Source organism: Bison bison, unplaced genomic scaffold (genome assembly GCF_000754665.1).
Source record: "Bison bison bison isolate TAMUID 2011002044 unplaced genomic scaffold, Bison_UMD1.0 scf7180017864518, whole genome shotgun sequence".
Lineage (NCBI taxonomy): Eukaryota > Metazoa > Chordata > Mammalia > Artiodactyla > Bovidae > Bison > Bison bison.
This window is the reverse complement of record NW_011495071.1, coordinates 10,982,969-11,000,238: the sequence shown is the minus strand read 5'-3', so window position 1 is coordinate 11,000,238 and position 17,270 is coordinate 10,982,969. Positions and strand designations below refer to the sequence as shown.

At 46.7% G+C, this 17,270-nt stretch overlaps 1 protein-coding gene across 4 annotated transcripts in view; it reads right to left on the bottom strand.

The window, feature by feature from the left end:
* Positions 1-17,270, bottom strand: part of SORL1 (sortilin-related receptor, L(DLR class) A repeats containing) — a 171,234-nt gene that overhangs the window by 19,062 nt on the left and 134,902 nt on the right. For all 4 annotated transcript variants that reach the window (XM_010830503.1, XM_010830500.1, XM_010830499.1 and 1 more), the window contains 10 exons: positions 16,058-16,207; positions 14,230-14,361; positions 12,901-13,027; positions 12,569-12,738; positions 9,960-10,072; positions 9,604-9,708; positions 8,728-8,800; positions 5,160-5,242; positions 2,825-2,921; positions 345-529 (listed from right to left, as the gene is read on the bottom strand). In XM_010830503.1, the coding sequence (XP_010828805.1) occupies positions 345-529; positions 2,825-2,921; positions 5,160-5,242; positions 8,728-8,800; positions 9,604-9,708; positions 9,960-10,072; positions 12,569-12,738; positions 12,901-13,027; positions 14,230-14,361; positions 16,058-16,207 (1,235 nt within the window). The remainder of the gene's footprint in view (positions 1-344; positions 530-2,824; positions 2,922-5,159; positions 5,243-8,727; positions 8,801-9,603; positions 9,709-9,959; positions 10,073-12,568; positions 12,739-12,900; positions 13,028-14,229; positions 14,362-16,057; positions 16,208-17,270) is intronic.

Sequence of the window (17,270 nt, the reverse complement as noted above, 5' to 3'; positions counted from 1 at the left end):
AGAGGAACCCCGGCATGGTCCTCAGGTGCGATAATCATTGTCAAGGCAACTGACTTCTCACCCATCCCCAGGTAAGACCCACCCCCGCTGCAGTGCCTGATCAGGAATGTGACCCCTCTTCATACTCGGCTTAAACAGGGGTTCTTTCTTCTTAGATGCCAGGCCAGGTTGTAGAAAGGGATGTCAGGTGCCTCTGGGAGGCAATCCAGAGCTGACCAAGAGGGTAGCATGTGTTTGGGATAAGGAAACAAAGCAGCGGCGGGGGAAGCCCTGGGGGCGGCCGGTGGTCTAGTGCCAGGCGAGGGTCCATCCTCACTCTGCAGAGGTCATCCGGGCTGACTTACCACATTCCTGGGGCCAGTCCAGGTGCATTCCACTGCCGTCTGATTGATGGCCTTGGCTTTGAGGCTCGGAGCAGGGGGGCGGACACCTCTGGTTGTGACACGCTTGAATGCCAGAGGACTGTCCCCCAGGTCGGTCTTGGCCCAGGCAGAAATCTCGTAGGGCGTATGAGCTGTCAGGTTGCCAACTGGGGAACAGGGACAAAGGGCTGGAGCCGTGGTCTTTATACGCACACTCAATTTTTAAATTAAAAAAATTTTTTTTTTCCTTTTGCACATGTCTTTATATGTACACAGTATTTTTTTACATTTTTTTTCCTTTTTATCTTTTGACTGTGCCATGCAGCATGTAGGATCTTAGCTCCTCAACCAGGGACCGAACTCTCACCCACTGTGTTGGCAGTGTCGAATCGTAACCTCTGGACCACCAGGGAAGTCCACCTAGCTTTTCAATGGAACCTCTCCATTTAAGTGAGTCTCTCATGTTGTAGGAAGTTTATTATTTTATGAATTCACTCGGCATGCTTTATTAATGAAAATTGCAAATAACACAGTGCATGGGCATGGAAAAATTCCTTTAAAGCCGACCATCTGCGGATATAAAGTGGTACGATCCTTGTGGAGAGCCATTTGGCCTTGTGAGGGTCTTGGAATCCTTCATAACCTTCAATCCAGGTACAAGAGAAGGATCCAAAAATGTGTGCAACCAGGATGTCTGTCACGGTATTTGTTTCAGCAGGAAAAATTGTAATCATCTGACCACCCGACAAGAAGGCAACAATAAGGTGCATCCGTGAAATTCACGTGTATCCATGAACTGTTACACAGCCGCTCTAAGTTGTTCCTAAGAATACATAGTGCGACTAGAAAATTCTGTGATTTAGGGTGAGTAAAAAAGGCAGGAGGTAAAAGTATATGCAGTATACATAAAGAAGTCAATGAGGAGGAAAAATACGAAGTTAGGAGTACTCAAAATTATTAATAAAAGTGGTTTCCCTAGGAAGTGAAATTACAGGAATTCAAAAATTTCATTATACATTTTTTTGTTTTCTAAATTTTCTGTAATAAAGATGTGCCCCTTTCTAAGCCGGGAAAATGTCATCAGAAACTAAAAGAGCAATGAGCCATAAGAAGGATATGCTTAATGGGAATTTAACATTGTAAATGTAACGTTGCAAATCATTGTTATCATTGTAAATCAACTATATTTCACTAGAAATAAATATCAAGTAGAAAAAAAAAGAAAGATATGCTAAGAGGACAGCCTTTGGAGTCAAGAGGACTTGGGTTCAAAGCCTGACTCTATGCCTCATGGTTGCATAAGCCAAGAATGAAGTACTCAGACTCTCCAAGTCCATATCCTTGTTGGTAAGGTAAGATGTAGAATAACAGCACTTACGGTGGCTGGCTGTTGCAGGGAATAAAAAAGAAAATGCTCGTCAACAAGTGCTTTGCATGACCCCTGGCAAGAAGCAGGTCTTTGTGGGTCTCAGGCAATGGCTCGTAGGACTTTTGTCCCTGACTCCGCCAGTTTCTCTTGGTGTGATGTGGGGGCAATGAGACTGCAGCCTTCAGAGTTAAGAGATGTGGCTTCCAATCCCGGCTCTGCTGCCTTCTGAGGGAACCACTCGATCCCTGAACCTTATGTCCTGATCCATAAAATGAGGATATCCCGCAACATCATTTTTGAAGTGTTAGGTAAAAAAACACACACAGAGTGCCTGCCGGGTAAATGCTTGCACAAGCTAAGTGCCCAATGATAGCTTTACTCTTGCATAACCTCCTTGGGCAACCTATGTATGTGTATACTTATATTATAGAATACTTGTTAGGATTGGAAGCACTTTGCAAACAGGTTAGAAGGGAAAAGAAGCTCTCATGTCCTTCTCTACATTCACATGCAGCCTTGGCCATTGAAAGTTCTGTCTTAGAAGCAATTAAAATCCTTCCTTTAGCCTATTTTCAGATATGAGGACTTTGAGACTCACTATTTGCACAGATCCAAAAGGAACTGGAACCCCTTCTTCTCTCAGTCTGTTGGCCCATTTGTTCAACAAATATTTACAAAATATAATTAAGCAGCAGCCCTACACCACCTTGTATTAATATCAGCAAAAGAGGAGCAAACCAGGGGAGTAAATAGAGAGGTAACTAATCCTGAGAATTCTCTCTTTGGGGAGGGAAAACATCAACTATAAAAGGTTAATCTGGCTTCTTTCCAGCGTTTCATCCTTTTTAAGCCTCCAACTTCCCTGAAGAGCCATCAGATTAGAAGAGGGATTTGGGGAACCACCCAGTGGATTCCTCACCTGGGCTCAGGAGCCACTGACAGGATCCTCCATGGACAACACGGGCCCACTCAGAACAGCTGCAGAGAAGACCCCTCGCCTTCCCCGGCCCCCTACACGAGCTCTACTGCCAGGAAAGCCTCAGTCTAGCCTTCCTCCTTCCTGCTTACACACCGACTAGCTCCAGGACACTACCTTTCTGCGACGAGACGATCCCTCGGAAGTTCAACGTTCTCTTCTCCTGTCTGTGGGTGTCAAATGACCAGAAGAGGTTCACCACATAGCCATTCACCTGCCAAGAATCAAGAGCCATGTTACATGGGCAGTGCTCACGCACAGACCTCACCAGACATGAAAGGCAGAACTTTTCTGCTGTTCCCTGGGTATCTCCCTTCTTATAAAGGGCTGGTCCTTTGGATCCTTAGACCAGTTCTATTTGTGCTAACACTGAACAATCATACTCCTCCCTACTTCTAAAAATGAATGTGAAACAATTTATAATATAAAATATAGATTCTATTGTGTATTAACATGTATATACACACATACACACACATACACACACACACACATATATATACACACACACATATATAGGGTCTTCCCTATAGCTCAAACAGTAAAGAATCTGCGTGCAATGCAGGAGACCTGGGTTCGATCCCTGGGTCAGGAAGGTCCTCTGGAGAAGGGAATGGCAATCCACTCCAGTATTCTTGCCTGGAGAATCCCATGGACAAGGGAGCCTGGTGGGCTACAGCCCATGGGATAGCAAAGAGTCGGACACAACTGAGCAACTAACAACTAACATACACATATATATATGCAATCTAGAAAAATGTTACTGACGAACCTATTTGCAGGATGGGAACAGGGACGCAGACATGGAGAATGAGCTTGTGGACACAGGGGCAGAAGGAAAGGACGGGCCAAACATATGCACAGTACAACGTGTACAACAGAAAGCCAGTGGGAAGCTGCTGTACAGCACAGAGAGATTACCTCAGTGCTTTGCAATTACCTAGAGGGGTGGGATGGAAGGAGGGAGGCTCAAGAGAGAGAGGATATATGTACACATATAATTGATTTAAGTTACTGTACAGCAGAAACTAACACAATTATACTCCAATTTTAAAATATTTTTAAATAGATTCAATGAAACAAAAAAAAATTAATGCAAAATAAAAGGACAAGAACCAACTAAAAAGGAAGAAAGAAGAAAATTTGAAAAGGTAATTAGGTTACAGTAATTAAGGATCCATCTTGGCTCAGATGGGCGTTCCTGGTGGCTGAGCAGTAAAGAATCCACCTGCCGTGCAGGAGCTGCAGGAGACGTGGGTTCGATCCCTGGGTCAGGAAGATCTCCTAGAGAAGGGCATAGCAACCCACCCCAGTATTCTTGCCAGGAGAATCCCATAGACAAAAGAGCCTGGCAGGCTATAGTCCATAGGATCGAAAAGAGTCGGACACGGCTGAAGCAACTTAGCACACACACACGCATGCATAACTCAGGTAGTCCCTGCAGTCAAGGCCAAGAGGTCACAACAAAGGTGGATTGGTCAGATCTCATGGGCTTCTCCAGGCAAGAATGCTGAAGTGGGTTGCCATTCTCTTTTCCAGGGGATCTTCCTGACCCCGAATCAAATCCAGGTCTCCCACATTGCAGGCAGATTCTTTACCATCTGAGCCATCAGGAAAGCCCCCACTGTCTAACAGAAGCAAATATATCCATGAGTCAGGAAAGACTACCTCTTCTGAGTCCTGAGCTCACAGAAAGATTTGACCTAAAAGTCTTTAAAAATATTAGACAATGACCCAAATTAAAATGTGTTCAAGACCAAAGACTAGAGAGACAGGGTCCACGCAAGGCCATTTCTGGCATCAGCGGTCCCAGAAGCCAAGAGCATTGAGACCACACTGTAGCTCAGTCGATGGCACGAGGACTCTGCAGGCCTTTGGTCCCACCACAACTTCACAGACTGGGACAGATGTGAGGAAAAACAAAGAGGAAAAAACACCATGGAAGGTGAACGGCAACTTGAGAAACCAGGGGACACAGACGACTACGGGGAAGGTGGCCACGCTGATGGACCAAGCGGAGGGGATGAAGGTGCTGGAAGGGGAAGGACGCTGGGTGCACACTGGTGGATATGTGTCCGAGGCATCTGACTCTTCCCTAAGACCCTCTTCCACTGCGGGAACCTCTGCATTAGCGCTCAGCAACCAGGAAATCCAATAAAGCTGAAAATTACAGGGCAAACATATTCTGTTAACACCAACTCTTTATTTGCACTGTAGCTGTGAACCATTTAATTATATGGTTAAAAAGAAAAAAAGGCACCAGGCTGAGGCGGAATAATTACATGGGAAGACTCCAGTTGTTCTTCATGGGGGAAGGAGCCAACCTAGGTGTGGTATTTTAGCTTCGCTGGAACAAGTCATTCTTTTCTCTTAATCTTCCTGTCCTCTGCTCTATCGGTTCCCACGCAAAATAAAGCCCCACCTGACTGCTGGTTTGAAATGTCCACGTTACCTTGATGTCCGTGTCCATGGAGAGAGTAAAGCTTAGAAAATTTTCACCATAGCTGTCAATGCGGATGTCTGGTGGTGGGATCACTGAGAACAAAAAAAGGATCCAAAGAGAGAAACCATGTGATGAAAAGTGAAGGAGGCAGGACTTCACAGTTTTCAACTCAAGGGACAAAGCAATCTTTCAGCTGGGAAAGAAAAGGCTTTGCTTTGGCAGTTCTGACTCTTCTAATGCTTTGACCACTGTTGTCCTGAGGCTGGGGCTGGGTCCACAGTTGCCTGGTGAACACAGAACTATCTCGGCTGGGTCAGCTATCCTGGCAATTAGGTGGAGCAGAAAAGTTCCATTATGTAAATGCCCCGAGTCAGCCCAGCTTCAGCCTGGTTCTGCAAAGTCTGGGGGTCACACTGGGAACCACCTTCACTGGCACCAGTGAAGTCCCAGCGGCCTCAGGTCCTTTTTGAAGGTTGACAGCATGCTAAATCTTAAGTCCTAACTTGTAGACGTATGTGGGACGCAATGGAAAGAATCTGGGCCCTGGAATTCAAATTCCTGTTGAGACACTTAGAAACCATGTGCCCTGGGGCGAGTTACCTGTCCTTGCTAAACCTAGAGATACCATCTGTACTTGACAGAGATGGCAAAATTCAGTAAAATAATATGTGTCTTGATACTCAAAGTTCCCTTTCTCATTTTCTGGTAAAGTCCCACCCACGACAGATTAAAGACCTGATGAGATACTGGCATCCTCATAAAGACCAGAGCTTGGGACGTCCCTGGTGGTCCAGTGGTTAAGAATCTGCCTTGCAATGCAGGGGATGTGGGTTCAATTCTGGTCGGGGAACTAAGACTCCGCATGCCACGGAGCAACTAAGCCACACACTACAACTAGGGAATCTGTGCGCCCCAACAGAACATCCTGTAGGCCACAATTAAGACTCCATGCTGCCTAATTAATTAATCTAATTAAAAAAAAATGCCAGAGCTCAGCCTGGGAGCTAAGGGGGCAGGGAAAGGGTAGCAGAGAGAAAAGGGTTCCTCTTGGCTCAAGTGAATAGCACCACCCTGGTCATTTTGAATGTCTACCCACCAGAAACCCAACAGTGTCCCACAGGTGTAAGCTAAGAGGGCTTGATGGGGTCAGCTTCATCAGAATATAATTCAAATGGATTAGATTCTCAGCACATATGCCTTTTATATTAGCAAGGCAAGAAAGACCCAAAGGAGTAGCTAAGACTTGGTGGCAAAGAGATGGTTCAAACATTACAGGAGTCTCTCTAGATGTTCAATAAAAGTGGGCTTGAGGAAAACACAGCATGCAGAAGAAGAAAGGGTATTAGGAGTTGCAGGCAGCCAGCTCAGAGCAAAATAGTTCAGGTGCTGCTATAAACCTGACCTGGGTTATAATCATAGTGGTGGGAGTTACAGCACAATCCTCACCAAGTCCCAGTGTCCTCAACTACCAAATGAGTATAAGAATACTCACTGGGTTGATAAGGATTCGGAGAGATTAATTCCTATAAAAACAACCTGCAAGGTGCTTGCTGCAGTGCTCAAAATATGGCGGCTGTTGTTACCATTAACCCACTGTGTCCACTATGATGGTGGTCATTCTGGGTGATGCTCCTGTACTGGAGTGGATTGTTATTTCCTTCTCCAGGAGATCTTCCTGACCCTGGGATCGAACTCAGGTCTCCTGAGAGAAGCAACCAACCTCCAACCACTGAGATTTTCAAATGCAGGTGTGAACTGTGATGAGGAATTCAAGATGCTACCTGTTTTTCTGATGACTTTCCAATGTCCCTCCTTTTCAGTAGGTACGGTCAGTATGTTCTGACTGATTGTAGAGGAAAATAATACCACAATCAAAACTCTAGGGGAGGAGCTTCTTTGGTGGCTCAGTGGTAAACAATCTACCTGCCAATGCAGGAGAACAGGGGTTCGATCCCACATACTGCAGAACAACTAAGCCACAGCTATTGAGCCTGTGCTCAAGAGCCCACGAGCTGCAACAACGGAAGCCCATGTACCCTAGAGCCCATTCTCTGCAACAAGAAGATATTGCAATGAGAAGCCCAAGCACGGCACTATAGAGTAGTCTTTGCTTGCTGCAACCAGAGAAAAACCCTTGCACCAACAAAGACCCAGCACAGCCAAAAATCACTAAAAAAAAAAAAAAGGAAAACAAAACACAACTCTAAGGAAGTGTGAACTCAACACACATTTTCCAACATGTACAATCTCCCTGCTTCACGGACTGGCTGGCTTCATGAAGTTCAGCTTGGCCCCTGCACTGATCTGAACCACCCCATGTTTTTAAAGGCAACCAGACAGTGATTCTTCAAGACGCAGAGCCTATTTCTCACAGACTCAGGTTAAAGCAAAATCCCCTGATCACATTCCTGGTGGCATTTCCAGCTTTTGCACCCGCCCGCCAATCCAGAAACGAAAGTGCCAAGGCTAGGATCAGGAAGATGAGCTGGTGTGTCTCCCACTAAGCGCCAGAGCCTTCCGTTCACTTGCTTCAGTTCACTCACTCATCCGTGACCTCATCGGCTCCTACTCCACACCGAGGATGGGGTGGCAGCACACGTGAGGCACGTGTGCCAAGTGAGGAGCCCCGCCCAGGAGGCAGGCCCTGCAGCGGTTCAGGGCTCAGGTTCTGGAGTCAGCAGATCAGGTTCCAACCACAGCTTTATGTGCAAATGACACAACCTTTCCACTCCCTTATCTGTCCTTATAGTTGTTCTGAGGGCTCAATGAGATAAGCTGGTATACGCAGAGCAGCTGGCATGACAGCCTTCCACGTCCATGACTTTGATCAGCTCTAGCGACAGAAAAACAGAAACTGCCACCTACGTGTTGTTGTTGGCTTCCCCAGGGCAGTAACGAGTGTAGGATGGCACTCTCTTACAAGAGAGTATATGGGGTACTCTCTTACCCCACAGACGACATGGACGAGACTATCTTTTATCTTGGCTGAGAAAGGAGGACTCTTTATGTCACAGATACTCCGCAGAGAAGCAGAGTCAGGCGTGGCAGCCTTCAGAAATCCACCTGTATGCTTTTGCTACAACAGATGCCCAGTTCTATATAGGAGGACGGCGAAGGCAATGGCACCCCACTCCAGTACTCTTGCTTGGAAAATCCCACGGACGGAGGAGCCTGTTAGGCTGCAATCCATGGGGTCGCTAAGAGTCGGACACGACTGAGCAACTTCACTTTCACTTTTCACTTTCCTGCACTGGAGAAGGAAATGGCAACCCACTCCAGTGTTCTTGCCTGGAGAATCCCAGGGATGGGGAGCCTGGTGGGCTATAGGGTCGCACAGAGTCGGACACGACTGAAGTGACTTAGCATCGCATAGCATATAGGAGGAGGAATGATCAACAGTCCCCCCAGAAAGACTTCATGTCTAAAGCATTGCAGAGACACCCAGAGAAGTTCACCTGTTGTGGGGAGGGAGGTTATGTGAACTATTCTGATCTATGCGTCTTCATCTGCCAGTCACACAGAGTTTTTTCTAAGGGTTTCTAGCTTCTCTAAATCTGCAAATGCTGGAATCATTTACCTTGTCCTTTTATGGTGGTAATGGATTTAGAATCGCTCCAATTTCCTATTCCACGACTGGTCACCGCAGCCACCTTTCAAATCAGAGTGTGAATTAGTATGAAATAAAGGCAACATGCCACACAGCGAGAATCCCAAGTGGGCAAAAGGGGTGAGGCTTTGGCAATATGGGTGGAAGAAATACACACAGAGGGATGCAAGACAGTCTGAGGCGCCTGCAAGGGAAATAAGACGGGGAAAGAGAGCACAGGAGGGAACCTGGGGAAAGGGAATTGGGACAAAGCTGAATTTATGAAATTTCTGTTGATTGACAGGTGTCAAAGTTTTTGTAAAGGGCAGGGCTGTGAGAGGGAGTGCGTGTGTGCGTGCATGCGTATGTCCACATATATGCATAACCATACACGGGTATGAGACTCTCAGTGTAAGGGAGCTTGCGAATGCACTCAGTGGTCTCCAAACATGTTTTGCACCAACTCCTTTTTCTACTGAAGATGTTGACAATCTATTTCATAAGAACTCCAGAAGATCATTTCATACATGCCACTTATCACAGCTCTGTCTCTCCCTGCAGCTAAAGATAAGCAGAAAAGAGGTGGGTGCAAAAGAAATTGGAACTGGAACGCTAGCAGAATATCTGGGTTAATAGCAGGAGAACTGCATTAATAATCAATTCTCAGCTATTGGAGTGAAGGCTGATTTGAGGCCTCGATTTGAGAGACTAAAAGAAAACGAGCTCCCAGAGCAAGGGGCGGGGTATTGAGCAGACCACTAGTCAGCACCTCGTCAAAGAAGGCATGGAGTTCTCATGAAAGTGCAACCATCTCCCCATGTTCCCAGGCCACCCAGCCAGACGGCTGAAACGTGTGCGGACACTCACTCTGACCGTGTACTGAGTGTTGACCAGTAGGTTCTTTATTTCTGTAAAGTTGCTAAGAGCTCTCTGGGAAGCCCACATCTTGGAACCACTCCTGCTGTATTCTACCTGAAGAGAGAGAAAAATAAAAATAAAAATACTATACCATAAACAGGTACCAAAGGTCTGGGCATCGTAACACCTTACAAAAAGGCATAAGGAGAGAGGGGAAGGTGGGATGCAAAGTGTCCCAGCGGATGGATGATTATAAGGCGGTACCAAACTGAGTCTGCATCACACAGAACATGATTCTGCTCCAGGAGACCCAGCCATCTCCCACGCTCACCCACACGCACTGCCCACTCCTGGGAGGAACTTACGATGTACTCCCGAATGAGGCCGTGGGTATGGACGGGAGGGGCCCAGTGGCCCATGATCACTCCTTCTACTTCCCTGTGGAGCGACAGCTGGAGGCTCTGAGGGGCGTCTGGCACTGGAAAAAGAAGCCATGTGGGGTTAAAATCCATCTGCATCCTTGTCAACTGGAGGAACTTCCCTGAGCTTAAAACACACACGAGAAAGCATCCAGGGCCAGCGTGGGACCTGAGCACCAGAAAGGGGTGTTAGCTTGGTCTTCCCGCTGATGGAACATCTTTCCTCCCTGCTGTCCACCCGTCAGACCAACAATGGTTCAGAGAGTCTGACATAGGCTGGGGGGCTCCTAAGGGCTGCAGGATGGAATCACCTGGGAAGGTTAAGTCAGCACTGGCCCGGGGCTTCCAGGCTGAGATTTTGATTCTCACAGGTAGCTGCCCTGAACGCTCATATTTACATATGTGTGCGTGGGTGCTAAGTTGGTTTAGTTGTGTCTGACTCTTTGCGACCCTATGGATTGTAGCTGCTGTCCATGGAATACTCCATGCAAGAGGACTGGAGTGGGTTGCCATGCCCTCCTCCAGGGGATCTTTCTGACCCAGGGACCGAAGCCACATCTCTTATGTCTCCTGTATTGGCAGGAGGGTTCTTTACCACTAGTGCCACCTGGGAAGTTCATTTATGTGTGTGTGTGTGTGTGTGTACACAGAGATACATATATATACATATATATTTTTATATGTATATACACATACATATACAAGTATTTTTTAGATCCTTTTCCTCTATAGATTATTCCATTATACAAAGTATATTTCCCTGTACTGTGCAGTAGGTCCTTGTTGTCTATCTGTTTTGTAGTGTCTATCTGTTATAGTAATAGTGTCTGTTAATCCCAACCTCCTAATTTATTGTTCATAAGTTGATAAGTCATAAGTCATTAAGTCAGGTCAGACTCTTTGTGACCCCGTGGACTGCAGCATGCCAGACTTCCCTGTCCTTCACTATCTCCTAGAGTTTCTTATACCCTTAATTTATCAGTTCAGTCGCTCAGTCGCGTCCGACGCTTTGCGACCCCATGAATTGCAGCACGCCAGGCCTCCCTGTCCGTCACCAACTCCAATTCCCCAGTTGGGTTTCTATGTTTGTGTGTCTATTTCCGTTTTGTAAATAAGTTCATTTGTACCAGTTTTCTCTTTTCCACACATAAGCATTATCACGTGACATTAGTCTTTCTGTCTGGCGGCCTTCACGTAGTAAGCACATCCTCCCTTCCTGGCCAGACCACCTTCCGGATCTCCTTCCCCGGCCTGGACTCCTTCAAGGGGCCCTGTGTCCTTTTACTGATGAGCAGCATTAGAAACCTGGACTGAGTGACAGGCGTGCTCAACACTATCCAAGTTTTTTCAGCCTTCCCAGTTGAGGAAACAAGGAAATGCACGCTTACACTAACTTGTGCAGATACATATACCTATAAGGATTTTATGTGTAACCACACGCATACACATACAGATAAACAGGAGTTCATATTAACATATCCGAATGTAAACACGATTCTGACGGCAACTGAGAATGAAAAGTTCACAAAACCTGGGGAGCAAAGGTCATGGGAACAAGTGCAGTCACCCAACGTCAACTACTGTGAAGGAGGAAGCAGGGAACTCTCTAACCCTCGAGCTTCAGTAAATTTCTTTATAGTGTGCCCCAAATACTTCTGACATGCTTCATGTGCTAATGATGCTGATCTCCTAAGCACTAAATACTGGGAAATACCTAGAGATGGAAGGCAGAGACAGAAATTAGATAAGAAATGCAAAAGAGGGTAGGGATGGGGAGATCAAATTAACTTCCTAAGAGAGAAAAACATTATGCATGGTGATCGGTTTGTAATTATACAAATATCGAATCACTATGTCGTACATTTGGAACCAACACAGTGTTGTGGGTCAATTGTACTTCAATTAAAAAAAAATTGTGTTAAGATGTCAAAAACAAATGTACGGTTACGAAAGGGGAAAGGGATCAAGGGATAAATGAGGGTTTGGGGATTAACAGATATACACTGCTCTCTATAAAATGGCTTCCCAAGTGTCCCTAGTCATAAAAGACCCGCCTGCCAAAGCAGGAGACATAAGGGACGCGTGTTCAATCCCTGGATCGGGAAGATTCCCTGAAGAAGGAAATGGCTACCCACTCCAGTATTCTTGCCTGGGAAACCCCATGGACAGAGGAGCCTGGGGGGCTACAGTCCAGGGGGTCACAAAGAGTTGGGCATAGTTGAAGCAATAAACAACAAGGACCTACTGTATAGCACTGGGGACTATATTCAAGATCTTATAATAACCTATAATAGAAACGAATCTGAAAAAGAAGAGAGAGATCCATGCATAACTCAATCACTCTGCTATGTACCTACCTAAAACACTATATATCAACTATACTTCAAAAACCAGGATGGTGTTTTTTAAAAAAATTACGTGCTATAATAAGGAGAGTGGCTCAGCCAGGACTATAAACTTAGATACATAGACGGCACATGTAGTGACGTTGCTCTGTCCCTGAGCATCCTGGGAAACTGAAAATCCACAGAAGTGCTTGTCCCTGTGGCACTCACATCCTTCGGGAGTCCTCAGGGTCACGAGGTCGTTGGTACTGTGCACCTTGCTCAGACACTGGACCTGGACTTTGACCTGATATGTGGTGTCTGGCTTCAAGACTTTCAATACTGTGCTCGTTTTATTGCTGTGGGTCTCCAGGGTATTCCATATGCTCTCTCCAACCACCCTGGCCAAGAGAACAAAGACAGCATTGCATCAACGCAGCATGGGGTGGCCAAGATGTCTGAACCTGTCAACGGAGTTGCTTGGTGCACACACAAGAGTTTATGGAATACCCGGTGGCAATAAAAACATCATTTTCTTCTCCCGTGGCAAAGAAGGGACCCACCTGTAGTAGACGTTATACACACAAGAAGCAGAGGGCATCTTCTTGGGCCGTATCCAGGTCAAAGTTACATCCCCAGAGAAGTCTGCTGTCCACTGAAGATTCTGTATTTTGTATACATTTAATTCCTCTAGAGAGAGAAAAGGGGGGAAAAGCAAGTGATATCTTACAAATCTCTGCATTTCAAAGGACACAGGAGGTTCCTTGGTTTCAGGCAGACCTACTGGGCTCTGCATGGTCTGGCCACATCATCTTAAAACACCCCAGAAAAAAAAAAAAAGAGTTCAAACCTTCCTATCCACCCTTCCCCAGGGTCTCCTAAATTTCCAGTTGTGATATTTCTCCTTGCATTTCACCTCCTTGTCTGCACTGAGACAAACCTGATTCTCAACAGAGAATACCACAAATCCAAGGACACTGTCATGGCGGGATCCGTGACTGCTAGAGACTGAGATGCTTATGTGCCCCAGAATCCATATGCTGATGCCTCAACCCCAATGTGATGGTACTAGGAGGCGGGTTCTCGGGAGGTGACTAGGTCCTAAGGACAGAGCCCTAGTGAATGAGGCTAGTGTTTTCATAAAAGAGACCCCAGAGCACCTCCTTCCACCATGGGACAACACGGAGAACACGGCTGTCTGTGGACCAACAGGTGGGCCCTCACCCGACACCGATCTACTGGGCTTCAGTCTCAGACTTTCCAGCCTCCAGAACTGTGAGAGATAAGTTTCTGTTGCTTTCATGCCACCCAGTCAGTGGTATTCTGTGATAACAGCCCCCAAAAGATTGCTAAATGCATTTCAGACAGAAGGATGGAGTTCACCCCACCGCAAAGCCTGAGGCACCGCAGGAGCAAAAATGCCTCAACGCGAGGTGGTGATGGGCTAGTCGCTTAGTGGTGTCCAACTCTTTGAGACCCCGTGGACCACAGCCCGCCAGGCTCCTCTGTCTGTGGAATTCTCCAGAAAAGAATACTGGAGTGGGTTGCCATGCCCTCCTCCAGGGAATCTTCCCAACCCAGGGATCGAACCTGTGTATCCTGCATTGCAGAGGTTGATTTTTTATTGTCCGAGCCACCAGAGAAGCCCACCAACACAAGGACTAAAGCAAAAAAAAAACAAAATGAAAACCCCAGTCTCGACCAGCATCTCCCTGAGAGGGGCAAGGTGAGCTGGGAGCCGTATCAGAGGTGGGACAGGCCTCCTCTGGAGCTCCAACAGTGAGCGAGAATCTTGGCATGTTCAGACTGAGGCAAAGCTCGAAGAGGTTCTGCCCTGGGCCCCGCCCAGCGGGGTGGAGGATGAGCCAGGGGTCCTGGGGGGCCACACTCACCACTGCAGGCACGCTCATCACTCTCGTCCGAGCAGTCCAGGAAGCCGTCGCAGCGCTCAGAGGGCATGATGCAGGCCTCACCGTCCTGGCACTGGAACTCCAGGGCCGTGCAGGTCAGCGTGCTGTGCGTGGCTGCAACACGTGAGGGTCCACAGTCACAAAAGCGTTCCCAGGTTCTGGGAAAGGGAACTCATCAACTAGTGCTCCCCGCCCCATGCAAATATGCACACGATGCGCCATGACTCTACCCATACGCAAAGGAAGCCAAACAGACCACTAAACCAGGGTGGTGATCCAGCAGCAGAGAGTCTACTAACAACGGGTCTTTATAGCCTTCTGGGGAACTTGTGAAGCACAGAGATTTGCTCCAAATACTGAGGCAGAAACACAGCACTGGGCACGTGCAGGATTTACAAGCTCCTTAGTGATTCCTCAGAACTGGCCAGCCCTGAGAACTTCTGTTCTAGAACTAGATAATCCTGTTTTCTGGCTGAGGCACTGCACCCACTTCTGAAAACCACATTTCATTGGCAGGCAGATTCTTTACCACTGAGCCACCAGGGAAGCCCTTAGAAAAGTTTTAGAACCACTAGTGAACACCCTCAGAAGCCCAAGATGGGATTCATCCACCCATTTATCTATCTATCCATCCATCCATTGAACTTTTAGGGAGGTTCTATCATGAATCAGATACTGTTTAAGATGCTAAGGATATGGTGATACCTGAAACAAAGGACCTACCCTCACAGAGCTTACTGAGAGAAACAGCAAACAAGTAAACAAACGAATACATTATTTTAGACAGTGATAGGACTACAAAGAAACACACTGAGAGTAACTGGAAGAGACTGACGGGGATATTATACAGGAGAGTCAGGGAAGGACTCTATGCTCAGAGGGGACTGTTATGGAAAATACCAAGAGCCCCATCACAGAATTACCACCCCTCCACTTGCTAAGAACGTGGTAAAATATAATCAAAAAACAGATAACAGTCAAGCTGAAAGATGTCTGACGTTTCTTTAGGAAACATCTCAATATTTACAAAGGAAGAAAACATGGATTTTAGAAACTGGGAATAAGGTTGTCTGAAAATGCTTAAACTGGTTCTTAAACAGATGATTAATGGGCACTTAAAACAGAATGTGGTAGCCTTCAGGAGCCAGCTTCTCTAAGAAGAGGCATGTCATGCTAATCTCATTTCCTTTGTTGATGGGGTTATCCGATTAACGGATTGAGGAAAATTGTAGATAGAGCACATCTTGATTTGAAGCCCCTTAACCAAGCGATTTTCTTATGTACAAGACAGATTTGAAACAGGCAAAAGATATTTATTTCAAGAACACCCATTAATGAATTAATCTCACCCAAGAGGAAGGTCCTATTTCATTTCCTCTTTGTTAATTACGGTTAATGTTCTTACCGTACTTATCTGGCTCAGATGTTCCTACTATGATTTTGATGAGTGTTGGATCAACCTGCCCTGTTATCTGAATGTCCCAAAGGTCCACTTTGTTCAGTCTTTTCATGTAAGTGCAGGATTTTATGCTAATCCCCATTTAATTTCTGTGTTGTTTTGGAGTATTCCTCCTTACAAGAACTTTCCACATGGTTATGATGAGAAGATCACGGTTTTGTACAAAGAAAATACTAAGTAAATGCTCCAATCTGCTGCGGACGAGGTGACCCTCTTTGAAGCTTAACTTTCCTATCTCTAAAATGGAGGCATAAGGCCAGAATTTATTAGTATGAGACCCAAAGCACAAGCACGAGCTGTCCTGCTCTCCTGGAGCCTCCCTGGGGGCAGACGGCCCTGCCGACCACTCACGGCAGTTGGCCTCGTCCTGGCCATCCTGGCAATCCTGGTGGCCGTCACAGCGCCTCCAGTTGGGGATACACTTCTTCGGTTGGCGGCACTCGAATTCAAACCGGTCGCACCGCCCGAGCTGGGTAGGCGTGGAGGCAGCTGTCACATTGGCTAGAAGAAAAGGTTTTTAAAATTCACTTTTTTAATACTGAGGCCAGCAACAGCGACCTGTTAGATGTGCTGGGGATGTCGGTGCTCTGGGAATTTCTATGGGAACCCAAACAGACATGTGAGCTCTGGCGAAGATGGCAGGTTGATAAGACACAAGCATCTCACCCTGCTTCTCTCCTGGGAAGCCCCTGATGGAGACAAAAGCAACAGAACCTTGGAAACTGGGAAGCTGACAGACAGGGCTGAGTGGCTAGAGACTTCAGAGAAGAGAGGACTCTATCCCAGGCTGTCACGGGAGAAAGCTAAGCTCCATTAAGACCAACTTCACAGAATCTGCAAACAGACTGGAAAATGGTATCCTCTGGCCAGGAGAGAAAAGGGTGAAAATTATATAAGGGAGCCATTGAAAGATGTTAAAGCAGCAGTGAGACTCCCCACTCCCCCGCCTCCCTATCCCCACAAGACAATCAGTCAACCTGTCATTCACATGGGGAGCTCATGGGCTCCAGGCAGAAATTCTGATTCTGCATTTTTTTAAACATAGAAAAAAAATATATAAATACATAAGATATTCTACACTTTTTAGAAACTACCCAAGTGATTCCCTACAGGTGCTCTACATGCTGTAATGCAAGACATAGTGATGACATATTGGCATCCCATGCTTCTGTCTGCCCTGATGGACAGTGGGCTTCACAGAAGGCAAGAAGGGGGACAACATCAAGGTGGACAGGGCACAAGTTCTGCTGGAGGAATCTAAGTAAACAAGAGGCAGGTCTGTCCACAGCAAGTGAGGAGCCCAGCATATGATAGGAAGTGATAAGTCATGGCAAGCACAAAGGGTCTGCTGCTGCTGCTGCTGCTGAGTCACTTCAGTTGTGTCTGACTCTGTGTGACCCCACAGACAGCAGCCCACCAGGATGCTCCGTCCCTGGGATTCTCCAGGCAAGAACACTGAATGGGTTGCCATTTCCCTCTCCAATGCATGAAAGTGAAAAGTGAAAGTGAAGTCGCTCAGTCGTGTCCGACCCTCAGCTACCCCATGGACTGCAGCCTACCAGGC